At 42.7% G+C, this 18,903-nt stretch overlaps 1 protein-coding gene across 4 annotated transcripts in view; it reads left to right on the forward strand.

The window, feature by feature from the left end:
* VGLL4 (vestigial like family member 4) overlaps window positions 1-18,903 on the forward strand; it is a 155,408-nt gene that overhangs the window by 99,986 nt on the left and 36,519 nt on the right. For all 4 annotated transcript variants that reach the window (XM_045551464.1, XM_045551463.1, XM_045551465.1 and 1 more), the window contains one exon: window positions 10,244-10,433. In XM_045551464.1, the coding sequence (XP_045407420.1) occupies window positions 10,244-10,433 (190 nt within the window). The remainder of the gene's footprint in view (window positions 1-10,243; window positions 10,434-18,903) is intronic.

The raw sequence follows: 18,903 nt of genomic DNA on the forward strand, positions 1-18,903 counted from the left end.
TCTGCCGGGGAGGAAATTGAGCCCCTAGCAAAGTGATTCCAATACCATCTGCTAACAATTTACTTTCATAACTCTCCTCCTTCTCATTAACAGTAAAATGTTACAAAAGTAGATTTGCAAGTAAATGTAGTGAAGAATTTCTGCCAGGCTTAAAGAGCCTTTTCCATTCCGGAGGGCTGTGTGCACCTGGTATCAAAGGTTCTCGAGCAGACGGTATCTCCTTGGGATTCACGGGTCACGTGTCGGGGCCAGATCAGGACTCCTGGCCCATCCGATCCGCTGTTCTGATAGGCAGGCAGACGCCAAGTCTCACACCTTCACCAGCACAGTGAAAACAGGCCTCAAACTCTCATGGACTCCACTTCCCTAATTGACTCTGAACCCTCAAAGCTGCCGTGAGAGCCACAGTCGGGAATTAGAGGAGCAAGAATAGAAGTTATTGCGATCATTAAATCTGGATCAGGAAACCAAGGAAGTGGACAGGTATTGGATCTTTTGTGTTTGATCTTTTTGAATGTCAGGTAAGACTTACAAAGCTAAAACCCAACCTCAAACCTAGATCTGCGGATCTTCTGCCTATTCATGTTGCTGTTTTGCACCTGAGTTTTCTTCAGGCTGAAATGAAATGTGTAGTAAGACATGAGTTTGAACCCTCTTCCTTTGTGTTAATTCCACGCTGGTTATAGTATCCCATAATCTGTCAAGATACAGTTGAGGTGTAAAGTAAATTTGATAGGGTAAATCAGATGGCAGGGACTTGTTTTTAACCTTGAAGACAACAAAATGATTTTAAATGGTATGGAACTTGCTAATTACATGAACAGCAATATATGGATGTGATTATAACAACTTCTGATTCACTTTAAATAGTTAGTGCTTCTTGATACTCAATTTAATAAAAACACTTTAGTATATATTCATAGTGGATATTGAGAATTACAGACATTTTATCATTTCTTTGAGATTTTTGTACCCCTTTGACTCTACCCTCTATAGAATTATCGCTATTTAAAACCAGAAGGGCCCGCAGACGTCCTCCCTCATGTACCAGCATCATGGGTGCTGTCTGGGAGCAGGGCCCACTGTTTCTGCTGACTCCCCGTCTGCAGGACCCACCTGGTTTATGGACAGAGTCCTGGTCCAGCCTCTTCATTCACAGGTGAGCCAGACTTCTGGGAGGCCAAGGGCGCTCACCTGGCCAGTGCAGCGCAGCTAGCGCCAAGTCAGATGGCTGGGCCACTGCAGTCCTGGGACCCTCCCCATGTCCGAGCTTTTCAGGCAGAGCCTTGGCCTCCCCTGCGAGTTTGGGGCGAGGTGTGGGTGCATCTGCACGCTTTCACTGGTACCCAGCCAAGGAGCCCACTCTCCAGCACCGGCCCGTTTATTCCCCCATCCTCAGGTGAGTCCAGTCCAGAAGTGGCATCAGTGCAGTAAGTTGCTGTCCTCTCCAGTTCCAGCCATGTCCTCCCTTCCCTGTGTTAACTTCCTGTGGCTGCCGTAACAAAATGCCACAGACTGGAGGCCTTAGCAGCAGACATTTATTGGGGCTGGAAGTGAGAGATCAAGGTGTCTGCAGGGTTATTTCTCCTTCGGCCTCTCTGTCTTGTAGATGGCTGCCTTCTCTTCCCAGTGTCCTCACGTGGTCATCCCTCTGTGTGTGTCCTAATCTTCTCTTATAAGGACACCAGTCAGATTGCGTTAGGGCCTACCCCTATGACCTCATTTCATCTTAGTTACCTCTTTAAAGGCCCTGTCTCCAAATACAGTCCCATTCTGAAGTACTGGGGTGTAGGACTTCAACATATGAAATTTGGGAGGACACCACTCAGCCCCTCACACTCCCTCCCTCCTTCTCCCTTTCACTCCTGCTTCCCCTCTCCCCATCTTCCTTCCCACGCCTTTCTCCCTTCCTCCCCTCACCTGTCTCCCCCCCATTTCTTTTCTTTAGCCAATGAAGCAGTCTGCACACCTAGAAAGAGTATGGAAATCGGGGACCTAAATCCCAGGTTTCTCCTCCCAACTGGTGTATTAATCAGCTTTGTGACCCTGAGCAATTCACCTATTTTTGAAACGCTGTTTTTCCTCAGCTGCAAGATGGGAGCTCTTTCTTCCCCTCTTCCCTTACAGGGCTATATTAAGGAAAAACCAAAGTAATAGATCTGCTTTTAAAATAAAATGCACTAATATGAGATACAGGACGTCTCCCACAAAGTATAATGCCAGGAGACTGTTTGGATTCCTTGAAATTCTAGTTAAAATGGTGTATGTTTCACCTCCACCAGTTTTACCGTGTTGTTATTATCCTTGATTGTATTATTAGCAGAGTTGGGTGTTGTGGTTTTTCTCTCAATGCAGTGTCATTGTTGGTCTAAAGCAAAGACCAGAGCTGCTCAAACCAAGCCCAGGTAGGGGTGGGGACTGTGTGACCTCCCCAGGCCCTGCTGGCTGGACAGAGCCACGCTTCGCCGAGGTTTGGCCTCCTGGAGACGAGATCAGGCCCTGCAAGTTTAGAGTTGAGAGTCTGGGGCTGCCCGGGGCGCGACTACGTGAAAGGTACTTGGTGTCGCAACCCCAGGGCTGGTGGGAAAGGGGCTCAGTCACCCAGTCCACGGAGAGGTGCCTGCGGTCCTTGGGCGCCGGCAGACAGTGTGTCACAGGCTCGTGTTGCTTAATAGCCCTCCTTTGAAAAAAGAAAAAAAGTGGACCAGAACGGGGCTAGCCACAAGTTGAACTGCTTGAGAGAGCTTGACTTCACGGTGTCTTCTCCCCAGCTGCTAGCCCGTGAGACAAAGAAGAATTATTTGAGAGAAAATGAGTAAGCCCTGGCTGGACGGCCGTGAGTTGGGGAGGGGGCGGCTGGCCGTGAGTTGGGGAGGGGGCGGCTGTCGCAGCTCCTGCCAGGGTGCCCTTGAGCCAGGGGGCCGGTCAGTGAGGCGCGCGGGCTGTGCTCAGACAGCCAGCGCCTGGCTTGGAGGACCAAGCCGTGGTTTTACACCTTTGCTTTAGGTTCAAACCTGATAAAGGGGGTAGGGGCGGGTGAGTAGAACACGAAGGTGTTAGGCACAGTAGAGATTTAAATTGTGGAATAAAACTCTGTGTTGGGCAAGGCAGAAATTTTTGTCAAAAATCTATCCTTAAATGTTACAGCAAGATACTTTTTAGTGTATCCTTCCTTTCTCCGTGAAGATACTGTCATTTCAAATCACCAATAAGTACGGTTATTTTGATGAATTGCACTTGAGTCACATCATCGCCTTAAAGGTGGCCACACTCCCATCTGGCGGTCTGCCCACCGCGTGGGTGCGGGGCTCGAAGCCCAGACCCGGTTCCTGTGCTGGTTCTGCTTTATCCTTGGGAGAATGGGTTAACCTCTCAGAAATGCGATCACTCGCCTTGTCCCTGTGTTGAAGGTCTCCGCCTTGACTGTTGGCTCTGTGAAAGTCCAGTCTGCCTTTGGGGGGCCAGATTTATCTCAGGTTTCAGCTGACTACAACTGACTACAACTTCCTCATAATATTTGAATAAATGAATGGAACTGGAACATTGAGAATTAGAAGTGTCTTTGACTTTTTAGTGAAATCTCCTTCAGTCATGGGGAGCTAATTAGCTAATGTCAAATAATTTTATTAGTACTTTGTTGAATCCAATTTTTTCCTCCTACCATGTAAAAAGCGTGTTCTGTAAAAGTTTGATAAGTCTTTCTCAATTAGCAGTAAAGAGAAGAATTAACTTACTTTTTTTTCCCCCCCTTTAAAAAAAATGTCATCAGATTTAGGGGGTAGGGGTACAAGAGGGTTTTGGTTGCATGGATGAGTTATATAGTGGTGATGTCTGGGTTTTTACCTGTTACCCACCTAGTGTACATTGCACCTGATAGGTCGTTTTCTTCCCTTACTCCCCCACAACCCTCCCACCTTCTGAGTCTCCAGCATCCACTGTACCACACTGTGTGCCCTGTGTACCCATAGCTAGTTTCTACTTGTGAGAACATGTGGTGTTTAGTTTTCCATTCCTGAGTTACTTCACTTAGGATAATGGCCTCTAGTTCCATCCAAGATGCTGTAAAAGATGTTTTTCATTCTTTTTTATGGCTGAGTAGTACTCCATGGTGTGTATATACTATATTTTCCTCATCTACTCCTTGGTTGGTGAGCACTTAAGTTGATTCCATATCTTTGCAATTGTGAATTTGCTGTGATAAACATATAATTGCATGTGGAAGACGTAACTTTAGCAGATATACATTATATAAAATGTAGACCCTTAAAGCCAGATCTGATCAAACCATTTAATTTTACAAATGAAGAAACAGAGTTATAGAGACCAGTGCTGTTTGGTCCTGCAGTTAGGCTCTGTATTTTGCCCACTGGGAGATGAACCTGAGTAGGATTTTATGTCCTACTGAGAAGCAATCTTGGCTGTTAAAATATGCCAAATGATTGATTATAAGATAAACTTTAATCTTAGTAATATTAAAGTGTAAGAAATAAAGAGTCTTAGAATCTTTGAAATATGGTAACAATAGGATCGGGAAACTGGCCCACATTCTCTGTAGGCTCCTCTCAGAGCCAGGCTCCTCCTCTTTCCACTCTGACTTTGAAAGAATTTTCTTGCGATATTTCATCAAAATCATGTGATAGCACATCATAAAGCTAGGTGGTTTTCTTTTTTCGTTTCTCTCTGTTAAACTTCTTTTTCCCATTGAAATAAATTCATGCTGATTCTTGTGAAATCGTTGGCCAAAATCTTTGCTTATCTTCTGTTGGGGAAAATAGTTAAGGAGCATTTCAATCCATGCATTAAGACTGCCACCATCACTAACAACAGCAGCTAAATAATTTTGTGTATTTTAGGCATTTTTCTTCAGTAATGCATGTCTATATAAAATTATCTTTATTAAAAAGGCCAGGTGCATTTTTAAAATTGCACTTCTTTAGTTATAATTATAAATTTTTTTTTAAAAGCTGAATTGACAATTGCAGTTAAGCCAACTTGAGAAACTTAAGATACTGGGTTACTCAGAATGAGTTGTTTCCACTTTTTGGTTATGTGAATAATGCTGCTATGAACATTCATGTACAAGCTTCCCTCTCTTGTTTGTTCTTGAAAAACAAAGATAATCTTTTCTTCTTTTTTAATTGCCAAACCATTCTGAAATTTAGGATATATATCAGGACAAACGAAAAAAGTCTCTTACACCCCCAAGATAAGTTCCTTTTGGTGTATTCATTTTTTTCCTCCCCTCCTTGTGATCAGGGTCTGTATAAATTGCCTCATTTATTTTTGTGACAGTACTTTGCATAGCCTTTGGCATGTAATATGCATTCAGACAGACACTGATTAAAAGCTGAACTGGAGCTTAACCATATTCTGATGAATCTAAGTGCCTATGTGACCTCAAGCAGTTCTCTGATTTGATTATTTTAACTTAATGAATAATGTTAAAATTTTAAAAAATCTGACTTTAATATTGTAGGGAGATGGAACTGCAATAACAAAAGGTTTGCTTTTGTAAAATGAAGGCAAAATTCATGAATGCCTGGTCTTATTTAATAGTATAGTGTGGAAAATCTGAAAGAAAAAAGAATCTAATAATATTGGAGCCTTCTGTCATCTACTTATAAATATATTCTTATTTTTGGGAGGAATGGGTAACATCTCTACTGAGATACATACTGTACAATGCACCCATTTAAAGTCTACACTTCAGTAGTTTTTAGTATATCTAGAGTTGTGCAACTTTCATCACAATCCATTTTAGGACGTTTCCATCATCCCAAAAGAAGCCTAGCACCCATTAGCTGACACTCCTTACTCCCTTTCTCCTAGCCCCCAGCAACCACTTACCTACTTTCTGTCTCTGTGGGTTTGCGTGTTCTCACATTGTGTAGGAATGGAATCAGACAATACGTGGCCTTTTGTGTCTGGCTTCTTTCACTGAGCATACTGTTTTCTAGGTCTCTCCATGCTATAGCATGAATCAGTACTTTATTCCTTTTTGTGCCTGAATAATATTCCATCATACGGATACACCACATTTTTTATATCCATTCATCAGTTGATGGGCATTTGGGTTGTTTTCACTTTTTGATTACATGAATAGTGCTGCTATGAACATTCGTGTACAAGCTTTTGTGTGGACATATGTTTTCATTTATCTCAGGTATATACCTAGGACTAGAATTGCTGGGCCATATGGTAACTCTATACTTAACCACTTGAGGAGCTGCTAAACTGTTTTTCACAGTGACACACCACTTTACATTGACACCAGCAGCATATGACTATTTTAACTGAACATCCTCAAAAACACTTGTTATTTTTTTGTCTTTTGATATAGCCATCCTAGGGGGTGGAATGTAGCATCTTTTTGTGGTATTGATTTGCATTTCCCGGTGGCTAATGGTGTTGGACGTCTTTCCATGTGCTTATTGGCTGTCTACACATCTTTGGAGAAATGTCTGTTCAAATCCTTTGTTTAATTTTTAATTGATTTATCTTTTTATTGTTTTGTGAGAGTTCTTTATATAAATATATTCTTAAATAGTTTTGTAAGCGTTCTTTATATATATTCTTAAATAGATCTTTTAAAATTCCTCATTCTGTGGCATCTTTGATCTTTACCATATCCTAAAACTCTATAAACTGTCCCCCCCATTGCCTTGCCTCATTTATTTGTTCAGTCAGTATCTACTGTCCATCTCCTGTGTGGAAGGTGTTGTCCTCTGCACTCCTAGGTATAGTAAATGAAATAATATGCTCCCTGCTGTAAGGAGCTCAAAGTAAAGAAGGAAAGGAAACACCTGAATGATAAATTTCAATAATGTTCAAAGGAAGAAGAGATGACTTTCTGATTGATTGAGGAGTCAAGGAAGGCAGCCTGAAGGAGGTGGCATTCGCAGGATACATAGACTTAAAATACAAGAAGATTGGGGGAAGAACCTGAAAAAAGATCTTGAAGTTAGACAGTGAGTTCTCTGGAATGGTGACACATCTAATTTAACTTCTAGGGCTGAAATTTTCTGGGCTCCAGAAGAGGAATGCTAGGAATAAAAACTGGAGTGGTGGTTGTGGCCAGCTGTCGGTATGAATGCAGAGGCAGTCTAGGCAGTGTTTTCTCAGTGACGGGCAAGCCACTGGACATTTGGGGTTAGGATGGGTTGTCATGCTGCGAGTCGAGTGGTGCTTTGGAGACTGAACTCACAGAGCTGTGTGGGATGATGCAGGGCAGGGGGGCGACTGAAAGCAGCTCTCCTGGGTTTCCATCCTGGGACTCATACGCATTAGGAGACAGGAAGGCCTGTAGTTAAGAAACTCCTGTGAAAGTTTAATCTCATGGGTTCCAAATTTATTTCATCACAGTCACCATTTTTTATTTTTAAGTATAACATCTGAGGTACGTACTTTGGGTTTTGCTGTCTGAGTTTAATATTGCACAAGCAATAATTTGTTAGTAAATGTTGGTTAGTTGGTTGGTCACTTGATCGATTATAGGTTTATGGATCGTAGAATCGGATCACTAGTTCCAAGGGCTGGAAGGAATGTTAGATATTAGCTGGTCTCTCCCCTCGTAGCAGGGAGGCCCAGAGAGGGCAAGCGCGTGCCCGTATTCACCCTGTCCTAAATAAAAGAAGAGTCAAGATGGGAATGCAAGTGTTTTGACTCCTAGACCAAATGTTCTCCTCAGTTTTACTAAAATAATTTTAACCTCACCACATACACACAACAATTACAACAACTCCTGCTCTGAAACACAAGTGTTGGGCTAGGGTCCTTTAGGGTGGGGCCCCAAAAAGGAATAAAGGAACAAAACTGACCAGACCTGACTCTGACCTTCTGTCTGGATTCTTTTCCTTCCGTCCCCTCAGTTCCTTTGCTCTAAGCCTTTTGTGGGGTTGCACCATGTTCACGAAGAGGTGTTAGTCTGATGGGCAGAGGCCATGGGTTCTTGCCTCCAGTTAACCTGTTAACTATATGACCCTGGGAAGGTCACTCCATGTTTGGGGGCACAGTTTTGTCATCTTTCAAATGAGACAAACAGTGTTTACGAGGCTCCTTCCTGCGCCAGCATTCTGAGATGCTGATGTGCTGTAAACATGCACATACCCATCATCTCTAGGGGGCCTGTTAGAGGCTCATATCACAGCCCCTAGAGGAGAAGCACCCCTGTGGTTCCTTCATGTGTCCTTGTATCCCCAGCCCTACCTCCAGGTTAGAAATCTCCCGTGTTCAGAGGATTCCTTTGTGGACTTTTTCTTTCTGTGTCAGACATCAGCGATTCAGTCTCAAAGATAAGCGTTGCATCACTTTGATGAACTTAAAATGCAAACAAGCACAAGCATTTTTACTAGAATGGAAATTGGGGAGTGGAGTGGCAATGCCGTGCTTAACACAAGAGTTTTGCTTTTTGTGTAACAGCATGTGCTGGTATCGTGAGTGCCTGCTCCTTTTTTGGAGTGATTTGAGTGTGTTGCGGTGGCAGTTGTTTTCCATAGCAACTCCTGTTGCTACACAGCTAGCCTCTGATGAAATGGTGACCAAAGCTCAGGGGTCCATGCTGAGCCTGAGGACTCCTCATCCCCTCAAATCCCTGCCAAGGGTGTTGAGAAACCCTGGGTGGGGAGGATGGCAGTCGGTGCCATTCTGGTGAGGTTTGCAACTGCTGAGTTCCTTCCTGGTGCTGGGGCAGGGGTCTTGTCAGGGCTCTTCAGAAAGTTCGCTGGGCTTGGGCTACTGACGCTTTAGGAGGAAGCACCAGAAAGAAGGGGGATATTTGGAAAGAATATTTTGTAATTTATCAAGGTATAAAGATCAGCACTGCTTTGTTTGTTTTTTAAAATCAAAAATTACTAAATAGGAAGTAGAGGCCAACCAAACATCAGACTGAATTTCCCAGTGTAGCAGCCTAGCAGAGTGCCTGTTTTTCAGGTATTTCATTCAAAATGGAAAGTTCCAGTTTACTTTGGGGCCAGAATCCTCAAGAGAAATCCTGCCTGGAGGTGTGTATTATGGGTCACTGTATATTTGCTAGTTTATAGCTTGCTGGCCACATTGGCAAAGTTATTATTTTTCCTGGTAAACACTCAGGTTTTTTTCTCCTTTCTCCAACAAGATCGTATTTGTCATGTGTATATGAAGTAAACAACTGTCCACACGTCCGGTCCGTGGTGATGTGAAAATCAGTGGTGGCGAACAAAGATTTCTTTTCTTGGGTACCACAAGGGCTCAGATGAAGTTGACTTTACCCTAAAATTACTCTCAGGTTGTGACCAAGTGGAAACAAAATTGGTCAGGGCTTGAGACCAGAACGTACAGCACAACAAAAGGGTTATTATTTGTGAAAAATTTAGGTGCCCCCTCCCCGTATGACTTAGAAAGTTTGAAGTTTTTTTCTTAAAGTAATTATTAGTCTTGTAATTTAGAAGATACACAACCCTTTATCATTATGAAAGGTTATGCTTATTTTAATTCATAATGAGGCACAAAGTTATGGCCTATTATACAGCCTTTTAAAAGAGTAATGAAAAACACCAGGATGTCAAATCAAATGAAAATTTATACCCTAATTTGAGTGTCTGACTCGGAGAAATGTTTTGAGAACTACACCTATGTATTATGCTTGTGATAATTTATATGCTGAAACTTTGTGCTGATGATAAGGATAATATTTTTAATGTGCCATTTTTAGTGTACTGTAAGAAGAAAACGCTTACTTCCCATTAAACAATGTATTTTTTTCTTTTTATTTGGGGGCAAATATGTGAGTTATTAGCCCATAAATTTTCCTTATTCTTTTTAAAAAAGTAACATACCAAAAAATATAATAAAAACATAACAAGCAAGAAAAGTGAGGTTGGCGTAGTGGTTCAACGAAGGCAGTGAGGTCCTTCTCCTATGGGTGTCAAGTTGAATGCCCACATGTCAAAAGACCTTTGGTGTTTTAAATTAAAATTGTTTATGGCAAATACTTTTTGCTGCCCCCTCCATTTTATTGCAACTTTTCATTTTAAACTCTCCCCTAAAGAGTGATTGTGCTAGCAACCGCGCTGATGTAAAATGTCTCATGCTTGGCAGCCAACTCCACACTCAGACTGTGTTCTGAGGATGGCCCGCAGCCCCGTCATGTTGCCAAAAACTTTCCGCTGGGAGTAGTTTTGCAAGGGGCTGGGCGGGCGAGGGAGCCGGGGGACGGAGATGGGGGCCTTTCTCCTGCTTGGTGACTACATCATCTCTCTCTGCATAGGTGAAGCTGCTCTTAGGGGAGAACCCAGAATGCAGACGCTCCCGGTGGCCTCTGCCCTCAGCGGTCACCGCACCGGCCCTCCCCCCATCAGCCCCAGCAAGAGAAAGTTCAGCATGGAGCCAGGTGACGAGGACCTAGACTGTGACAATGACCACGTCTCCAAGATGAGTCGCATCTTCAACCCCCATCTGTAAGTTCCTTCATTCTTATTTTGGTGTGCGCCATGCTGGGGCCATATTTCTTTTGCAACTTTGTGCCGATTATGAAATTATTTTTGTGCATTATTTATAAAGGATATTATTTATAAAAGATAAGTAGTACTTATCTGCTAAGAAGAAGGTATTGGACCAATTCCGATAACTCGTGGAGAGATGAAACCTTACTTCTTTCTGGCTTGCTGGTGTGACCTTTCGTGTGTTCTCTCCATGGCAGTTAGGGAGCTTCTGGGGCTGGTTGTCTGATGAACTCGGCTTTTTCTCGCCTGTACATACTGATTGTCGTTAGGAGAATCAGCGTTTTGTGAATGTCTTTACGCGCTGGAGAAGCAGAAGGAAAGGCCCGCACCTGGGCAGACGTCTGTGTAGTTTTTTACTGAGGGGTCTAGGAGTATGCACATTAAGGAATATTCATTCTCGCCTTGTATGCTCACGGTGTGAACTTGAGACCCTCCTAAAGAGGGAAAGTGGCTTCTTGTGTTCACGATAAGGTGCTGCCCATCGTGTCTGACGTCAGCCTGTGGCCGTGCGTGGTTGGAGAACCAGCCTTGGAGCCAGGAGACCTGGGTGCCAGTCCTGATCTGCCACCGACACCTCTGCCTTCCTGACATGAATTGCTTCCATTCTCTGCACCTCAGTTTCCTTATTAGTGAAATGAAGGTTTGAAGCTAAAGTTCTCTGAATCCATGTGACATCCCCATGATTCTGTTTGCAAGAGACCTCGCTTCTGTGCACTGTATTCTGGCTTCTTCCCGCCTTGCACTCTCTTCTCAGCACACAGCCCCCCAAATTTTCAGGACTTGAAGACACCCCGCAGAGTCTGCTTGGGCAGTTGTGCAGGCAGCAGGTGTTGATGGAGACTGGTGCCTTGTCAGTCGCGGTGAGGTTGCTGTGATTATTGTAAGGAGTAGCTTTGTATGTCCAGGTACAAGGGTCCTACTCCTTGTCTCTTCCCCAGGCTCTTACCCCAGCATAAACTAATGTCTTGTCGTCATTCAAGGTGCTCCTCTTGGCCAGCCCTGACTGCCCAGGGTCCTGCTATGTGGGGCGGGAGGGCAGGGCGGAAGGGCATCCTCCTCGCAGGCAGTGCTCCCGTCCCAGCGAGAGGTAGCCCCAGCTCCCGCCTCTGCTGCCTCAGCTCCGGCATCCTCGAATTCCACTCATTCCAGTCTGCTTGGACTGTTGTATGCAGTCTTAAGACACTGACAGAGGTATTTATCCTCAAATAAATCACTGTAGTGTTAGTCAGAGGCTGAGCCTGCAGTCTGGAGCCCTGGAATTTGCTACAATCAGGAATCCAGCAGCAAGGCGCTGCAAAACAATGAGCTCTCACAAACGGAGAGGCTCCAAGCTTAAAGCCTGGTTCCTTAGCTGTTTGGAGTTCATTCTTTTATCACTAAGAATTTCTTGTTCCCTCCCATCCACTTTTCCCAAACCCAAATGAGACACATTTGGGGTTTTTTTGTTTTTTTTTTTTAAGAAGGAAGAGGGAGGCTCCCAAGACAGCATATTTTGTGATCAAACAGGCCTTAGTTTAAATTCTGATTCTGCCACTTACCAGCTATGGGCCCGTGGACAAGTCACTTAATTTATCTGGGCCCAGTATCCTAATGGCAGTGATAATAGTTAATGAATAAAACTACTGTGAGAGATAGAGTTAAAACATGCAAAGAGCTTGCCACAGTACGGCACTCAGTATATAGGAACTATTAAATTTATTAATTCCCTTATTCAGATATTGGTAATGACAATAAGAAAATACACACACACACACACACACACACACACACACACACACACGGTAAACTTAATGTTTGAGAGTGCTTGCATTTCAGTCAGAATGCCTGGGTTCAAATCACACAGGATTATTGGAGGTACATTACCAATATTATTATTAAAATTTTAGAACATTTAGAAAATAATTTTGTAACTCCTTGGGTGGTTACAAATAGGACCTTGAAGTACAGGTCTGTGGTGACACTATAATAATTTTAAGTGTAAATAATAGAAATAGAATTGCTAAATTTTATGTACAACTTGCAATTGACATCATTCTGCAAAGTTGTAGGAAGATAGAAACAGCAGCAACCCCGTCTACCAGACTCCGTGGACTCACATCAGCCAGGTGTCTTTTTTCCCCTCAGTTTTGTTTATCGTGGTAAAATAGACATATATCATAAAATATATTAACCATTTTTAAGTGTACAGTTTGGGTGGCTTTTATAACTGTAAGAAGGAAAGGTGATGATCAGTGTGTGGTTAGTTCATTCTGGGTGTCAGTTGTTTACTATGTGATAGTTATTAATTTTAGTAACATTACCAGTGTTTCTACTTGTATTTTCTAAGAGCCTAATGACAGATTTCACAGGCAAATTGAAAAGATGCTGCATCTCTGCTTTGTGCTGTAGGGTACTTAGTAAGTAAGTTTTGTCTGATTTGACGAACTGTTTCCTATTTGAGCTATGGCATGCTCCTCCTTTTATTTAGCATGCCTAAAGTTCTCTGTAATAAATTACAGATTCATATTTATTTGGAAAGGAATAGTCTAGTGTATTTGTCTCTTTAAGAAGATTACAAAACGATTTTTATGCTTTACCTTCCTAGAATTTGTTAATGACATGTAATGAAAGTGTGATTTGTTTATCACTAAAGAGATCATGATACTTCTGGGGAAGGAGTGTTACTGAAAACAGTTTTGGCAGCTAACTGAGAGGGTCTCCAAGATGCATGCTCTGGCTGCATTTCATCATAACCATCATGTGGGATATTTTCCAACAGAGAGATGGGAGAGATTGAGTGTCTCTGAGCCAGAGTAGGAAGCTACCGAGTAGGACTGAATTCCATCTGATGTCATTTTGGGGGATGAGGATAAAGAATAGAGGTTTCCTTGGTGATTGCTCCAGAAATTGGAAAATTAGAATTCCTGGGCTCTTACTCCAGCCTCTTATAGCCTGGGCTCATTTGAACTTGTTATTAATTTTCTTGTTAATATGGTGACCCTGAGAAATACTTTTTGTTTGCGTCTTTAAAAAAGACTTAAGAACGTGAATGTCTATGTGGAAGTTGAAAAGTACTCCGCATGGCATTTGGAAAGAAAGTGGATTAAGGCATGGGGAAGGGGTAGAGTGGGCTTCCAAAATCAGTGTCCTTTTTTTAATAGCCCTGATATTCGAGTGTGACCTGCTATTCAAGTATGACCTGGCTACCTGTCTATTTATTTATCTACTTATTACCCATAACAACTCATGGGTTCCTATTTTATTCAGGAGGTTGTAGCTGCCTCAGAGTTAATAAACAAGAGCCCCGTCCACTGGCTCCTGTGTCCTTGCTACATGTCTCCATTATTTTGTTGCTGTTGTTGAACACTTTCTTATTTTCTGGCAAACAAGATAGTCTAGGCTAATCTTATAACCTACCTGACTAGCAATGGAATTAGCCATTTCCCCGGGGGACTCAGGTTCCTTTTAGTGGGGAATAGGATTTAGAAGCCAAGATGTGGATGCTAGGTATTACTGTCACCATGTGTTAACATGGTATTCCTTAGTACTTATTGCTACTGTGGTGTCATTGCTTCTAGACTTGAGTTGTCTGATATAGCAGACACTAGCCACAGGTTGTGATTGACATTTATAATTAAACAAAATAAAAAGTCCAGCTCCTCAGTTGCCCTAGTCACATTTCCAGTTCAGTACCAGATGTGACTGGTGGCTGCCATATTGGACTGCACGGGTACAGAGCGTTTCTGCCTTCACAGGAAGTTCTATTGAACAGCACTGTTTCTAGGCAAAGAAACATGGAAAGAGCTAGCGAATCATAGCAATATTCCAATTGCAGTCCAACTCTAGGGGGCCCTTCCTTGCCTTCCCCCATTCCATATTTATTCTTTTACCAGTGAAAACCTTGGTCCCCAACAATATCAACATATTTACTATGGTTCCATCCTACCGTACACATAAAATAGTTTCACAATTGCTATTCCATACCACTTTGAAAAACCAAGTAAACGGGGCCGTGCACGGTGGCTCATGCCTGTAATCCTAGTACTCTGGAAGGCTGAGGTGGGAGGATCGCTTGAGGTCAGGAGTTCAATACCACCCTGAGCAAGAGCGAGACCTCGTCTCTACTAAAAATAGAAAGAAATTAATGGGCCGACTAAAAATTTATAGAAAAAATTAGCCGGGCATGGTGGTGCAGGCCTGTAGTCCCAGCTACTTGGGAGGCTGAGGCAGAAGGATCGCTTAAGCCCAGGAGTTTGAGGTTGCTGTGAGCTAGGCTGACGCCACAGCAGTCTACCCTGGGCGAAGAGTGAGACTCTGTCTCCAAAAAAAAAAACAACGAAAAAGAGCTCAAGATGTTTGTAGTTTTTTCTTTTCCTATGCTGGGGGTAAAACAGTTGAGGTACCAGCTTCAAAAATTACTTTCCCTTTTCTCTGTCAATATTGTTGTGTTATTTAAAATATACTGTTGTGTTCATTCATTTCTATTTGCATTCATTCAGTTTTAGATTTTTTCATCTTTGTTGATTTAATTTTATTTTTTGGATACGTAAGACATTTATGTGCTTCCAAAAGTCAAAGCTATGTTAAAAAGTATGCTTGGAGAAGTGTTGCTTCCTTCTCCTGTAAGCAAGCATCCTTCTTGTGTTTTGTTTTGGTAAACTGAGCAAATATGTGAAATGTTTTTTCTTTCCCTTTCTTATACATGAGGTAGCATGCTTCATTTACCCATTTGAACTTTGGTGTTTGCATTCAACACTATATGGTAGAAATCTTTTCCCACCAGCTCCCCATGCTTGGTCTCAGCTGCATAGGACTCCATCACCTGCATGTGCCAAGGTTCACTCAACCAATCCCCTGTGTTTGGACATTTAGGCAATTTCCAGTATTCCACAATAATAATAATGCTACAATGGATAACTGTGCGTTTGTAATAGTATTAAAACTCTTAAGGGCACACTATTGATGCAGTATAACAATATGCTAAATTTGTACTGGTTTTGAGACATATTCCAAGTGGCTTGGCTGGTAGAACCTGGCAGAGGGTTCTGTGCTGAAGAGCACAGTCAGTAGGTGACATTCTAAAGTGAATCGGTTTTCACCTTTGTGTGTGGGTAGGTTAGTGGGATGTGCCGTTGAACTCTTTACTCAGTCACCTGTGAGAGGAAGGGAACTATATGGAGTGCTTAGCATGGCCTGGTCCTGTGCTAGACCCTTGAAACATCTTACCTCATTGAACCCTCACGATAACTGTGACCCTTTAAGATAGGTAGATATATCTCTGTATCTCTCTATTTCTGTGTCTGTCTATATCAGCTCAATTTTACAGACACAGAAATTGAAGCTGTGAGAAGATAATGTGTCCAGAGTGTTACTGGCATTAGCCCTGCTGTGTGTGACTCCAAAACCCATAATCAGTGATAGTGCCATATAGCTGTGTCCTACCTGTGGAATTACACGCAGCTTTAGAGATGGACATCATATATTTAGGATGACACTTGACCAGTCCAATTTCTGGCATGTGGTAGGTGCCAAATATTTGTGTTGAATTGAATTAGACCCTCTCTCAAGAGGATGTGCTCTTTGAGTGCCTGTGCCAGTGGGAGTAGGCGTCTTCTCTTTGATGAGTGGGATGCATTTGCGGAGCAGGGCAAAGCCCCCAAGCTCACATGGGATCAAAGTCATGATCACTAGCCTCGTGCTCTAACCAGCTGCGTTTCCCACAGACCCACTAAACAGTCCGTAATGAACGAGGAAGGGCCTGATGAAGGAAAACGTAGCCGCCTCTCACTGGTGGTGCCCTCCTGAGATGCTATCCTGGTGCTAAGTGTGCCCGTTGTCTTTGCTACTGATGGATCTTTGAGTGCATTTTGCAGTCTCAGGGTCTTCTGTTCCCTTTGCTCCTCCTCTTCCCCTTCTTCCTTCTCCTTTGCTTTCTTCCTCCATCCACTCCCCATTGTTCATCTGGTTTTTCCCCCTGGCCCTAATCACTTCACTTTTCTCTCCATAGGAAGGGTGAATAAAAAAGAGGAGAAAACAGATAAACTCAAACCTGGTAATTCAATTTGACAAAAGGTTGGAGGAAGCCTTTGAGATCAAGTACTGGGCATATAATGGAAACTGAGTTTAAAAAAAAAAAGGGTGTGTGTGTATATATTTCTGGCTAAAATGGGATTTGCGGTTTTCTCTGGATTTTGTTTACTTTTTACATTGGAAATGATTATATAAATGGGAACTCATATACTGGAGTGTCTATAGTTTTTGGTATCTATATGTAAAATCTTTGGCAACATCGCTATACTGCATTTGGTGGCTCTCTGTTTCTTCTGTCTCTTTAGTACCTTCGGGTTCGTAAGTATATAGACGTGCATTACTGGGACATTTATTTCACAAAATCCATGAAAGTGAGGGAGGCAATTCCGTACTTCAAATTAAAACTGAACCCAGAGGAAATTGAAATGTTGAGGTTATTTTAGTATCTCGCCCCTACTAGCAACTGGGACCTCGTAAGGTAAACAACAGTGCGTATTTCTAGGAGGGGCATGTTATTGTTGTGCTTATGTCTCCATAAACCTTAGAGAGGGGGGAAATTTTCGTCACTGAGAATGATGATAGGTCTTGATTCCCAGCATCCAGAGCATCCCGAGAGCCGGTTACTGACAGAGACTCTCGGGTCCGCGTGTGTCCGCACTGTGCGGTGCTGCATCATACAGCTCTACGATGTGGGTACTGTCCTTGCCCCTTGTTGAAAGGCGGCAACACTGAGGTTCTGTAAATTGTTCAAGGTCACACAGCTGGTAGGTCATGGAGCCAGGACTTAAAACCCAGGCTTCTGATCCAAGAGCCAGTGCTCTCAGCAGCCATGTTATATTCGTATTAATAGCCCACACCCAACTGCTGTGATTCACTTGATATTGGACCTTAACACCTTACAGTTTTGAAGAATCGGCAATTTGAGTGCTCCTAAAACACAACTGATGGTGTTTTGGAGATGAGAGGTAGGGACTGTTCATTTAGCATGCAGAAAGGAGGCCAGAGGAAAGTAAAGGACTGACACTCCAGATCCTCACAGCCCCAGTGACGTTCCTTTTGGGGACTGTGGAAGGAGAAGTGCTGTCCGGCTTCCCCCAAGAGGCCTGAAATGGCGTCTTTGCCCAGGTGAGAACCCAGTGAGAACAAACAAGGGTTTTCTTTATGCTCAGGAAATTGCTTTTTAAATTATTTTAATTCTTGTTTAAAATCTGTGACCCAATTTTAAGTTATTGGCCCAAGCCAGTAGTAACCTTAGCCTGAAAGATTCAAACTGGAGCATTTTAAAATTTGCTTTAAGTATATGAAGACAAGTCTTTTTTCCCCTCCGGATTTCATAAATCAGAGCCTGCCTAATGAATAGAATCCTTAACCGTGTGCTTTCTGCCATACCTCCTTGGCATAGTCCCAACTTGGGAAAGGGTTAGCCTTGCATTTCTCTGTTCTTCAGGACTTCCCCACACAGTCTTATAAGAAGGGTATTTTATAGCCTTAGTTTTAGTTGTCCTAAATAACTAACTTAGAAATTGAGATATTGTTAAATTAGGACTTTTTTTCTTTCTTTTTTTAATCCCCCCCCCCACCATTGTATATCAATATGTGTATTTACTTTCAAAATAAATTAGAAGACAGCCTGGGTCTTTAATAAATTAGGGAAGTAACACATTAGGGAACTATCACCTAAGAACTGTTTCTAGTGTGAAATTTGCCATGCCCCTAACACTTCAGTTAGAGTTGTGAACCAGCCTTAACTGTGGTGAAGCCGATGTTTTTATGTCCACTCCCATGTGATGCTAACCGTCCATCTGTGTGTTCCATGGAAGTGTTTTGCTAATGAAGTGTGGTACCTTTAAATAAAGGTCACAGGCCTGACCTGTGTTGTGTGGGTGTCTTGTTTGTCAGGCTAGAGGCATTTTCTCATTTTCACAGTTGAGCTGAAAACAAAGACCTCCTTATCCTAGCAGGAGCTGTGCTCTTAAGAGCTGACATCAGCCTTTTCCCAGCAGGCCTCGTTTCTGCCTTAAGAGTCTTTGCAGAGAGCTGGAAAGACAGATCACCATCTTGCCACTGGCATTTTTCTGGCCAAATAATAACATGGAATGAAGAAATGCCAAAGGGGCCAAGAGGTGGAGAGGCAGAACAAAGGGCTGGCCGTCCACTGGCCTGGTCTGTGCTGTACTGGGGATGCAGTGTTGAGCCTCTGTGGTTCTCATCTGTGCCATGGAGATTATAAAAGTGAGGTGAGAACCTTGAAAAATGAGGACTTTTCCACCAAAGAAGCATGCCTATTAAAAAAGAACATTTGGGATATATGGGAGAACATTCATTAGCATGTATAAAGTTACTATTAAAATGACACAATAAATTTACTGGAAATTTAAGGACAGAAAACAACACAGGATTTTGCTCTTTTCCTCCT

The sequence above is a fragment of the Lemur catta genome, chromosome 5 (assembly GCF_020740605.2).
Source record: "Lemur catta isolate mLemCat1 chromosome 5, mLemCat1.pri, whole genome shotgun sequence".
Taxonomy (NCBI): domain Eukaryota; kingdom Metazoa; phylum Chordata; class Mammalia; order Primates; family Lemuridae; genus Lemur; species Lemur catta.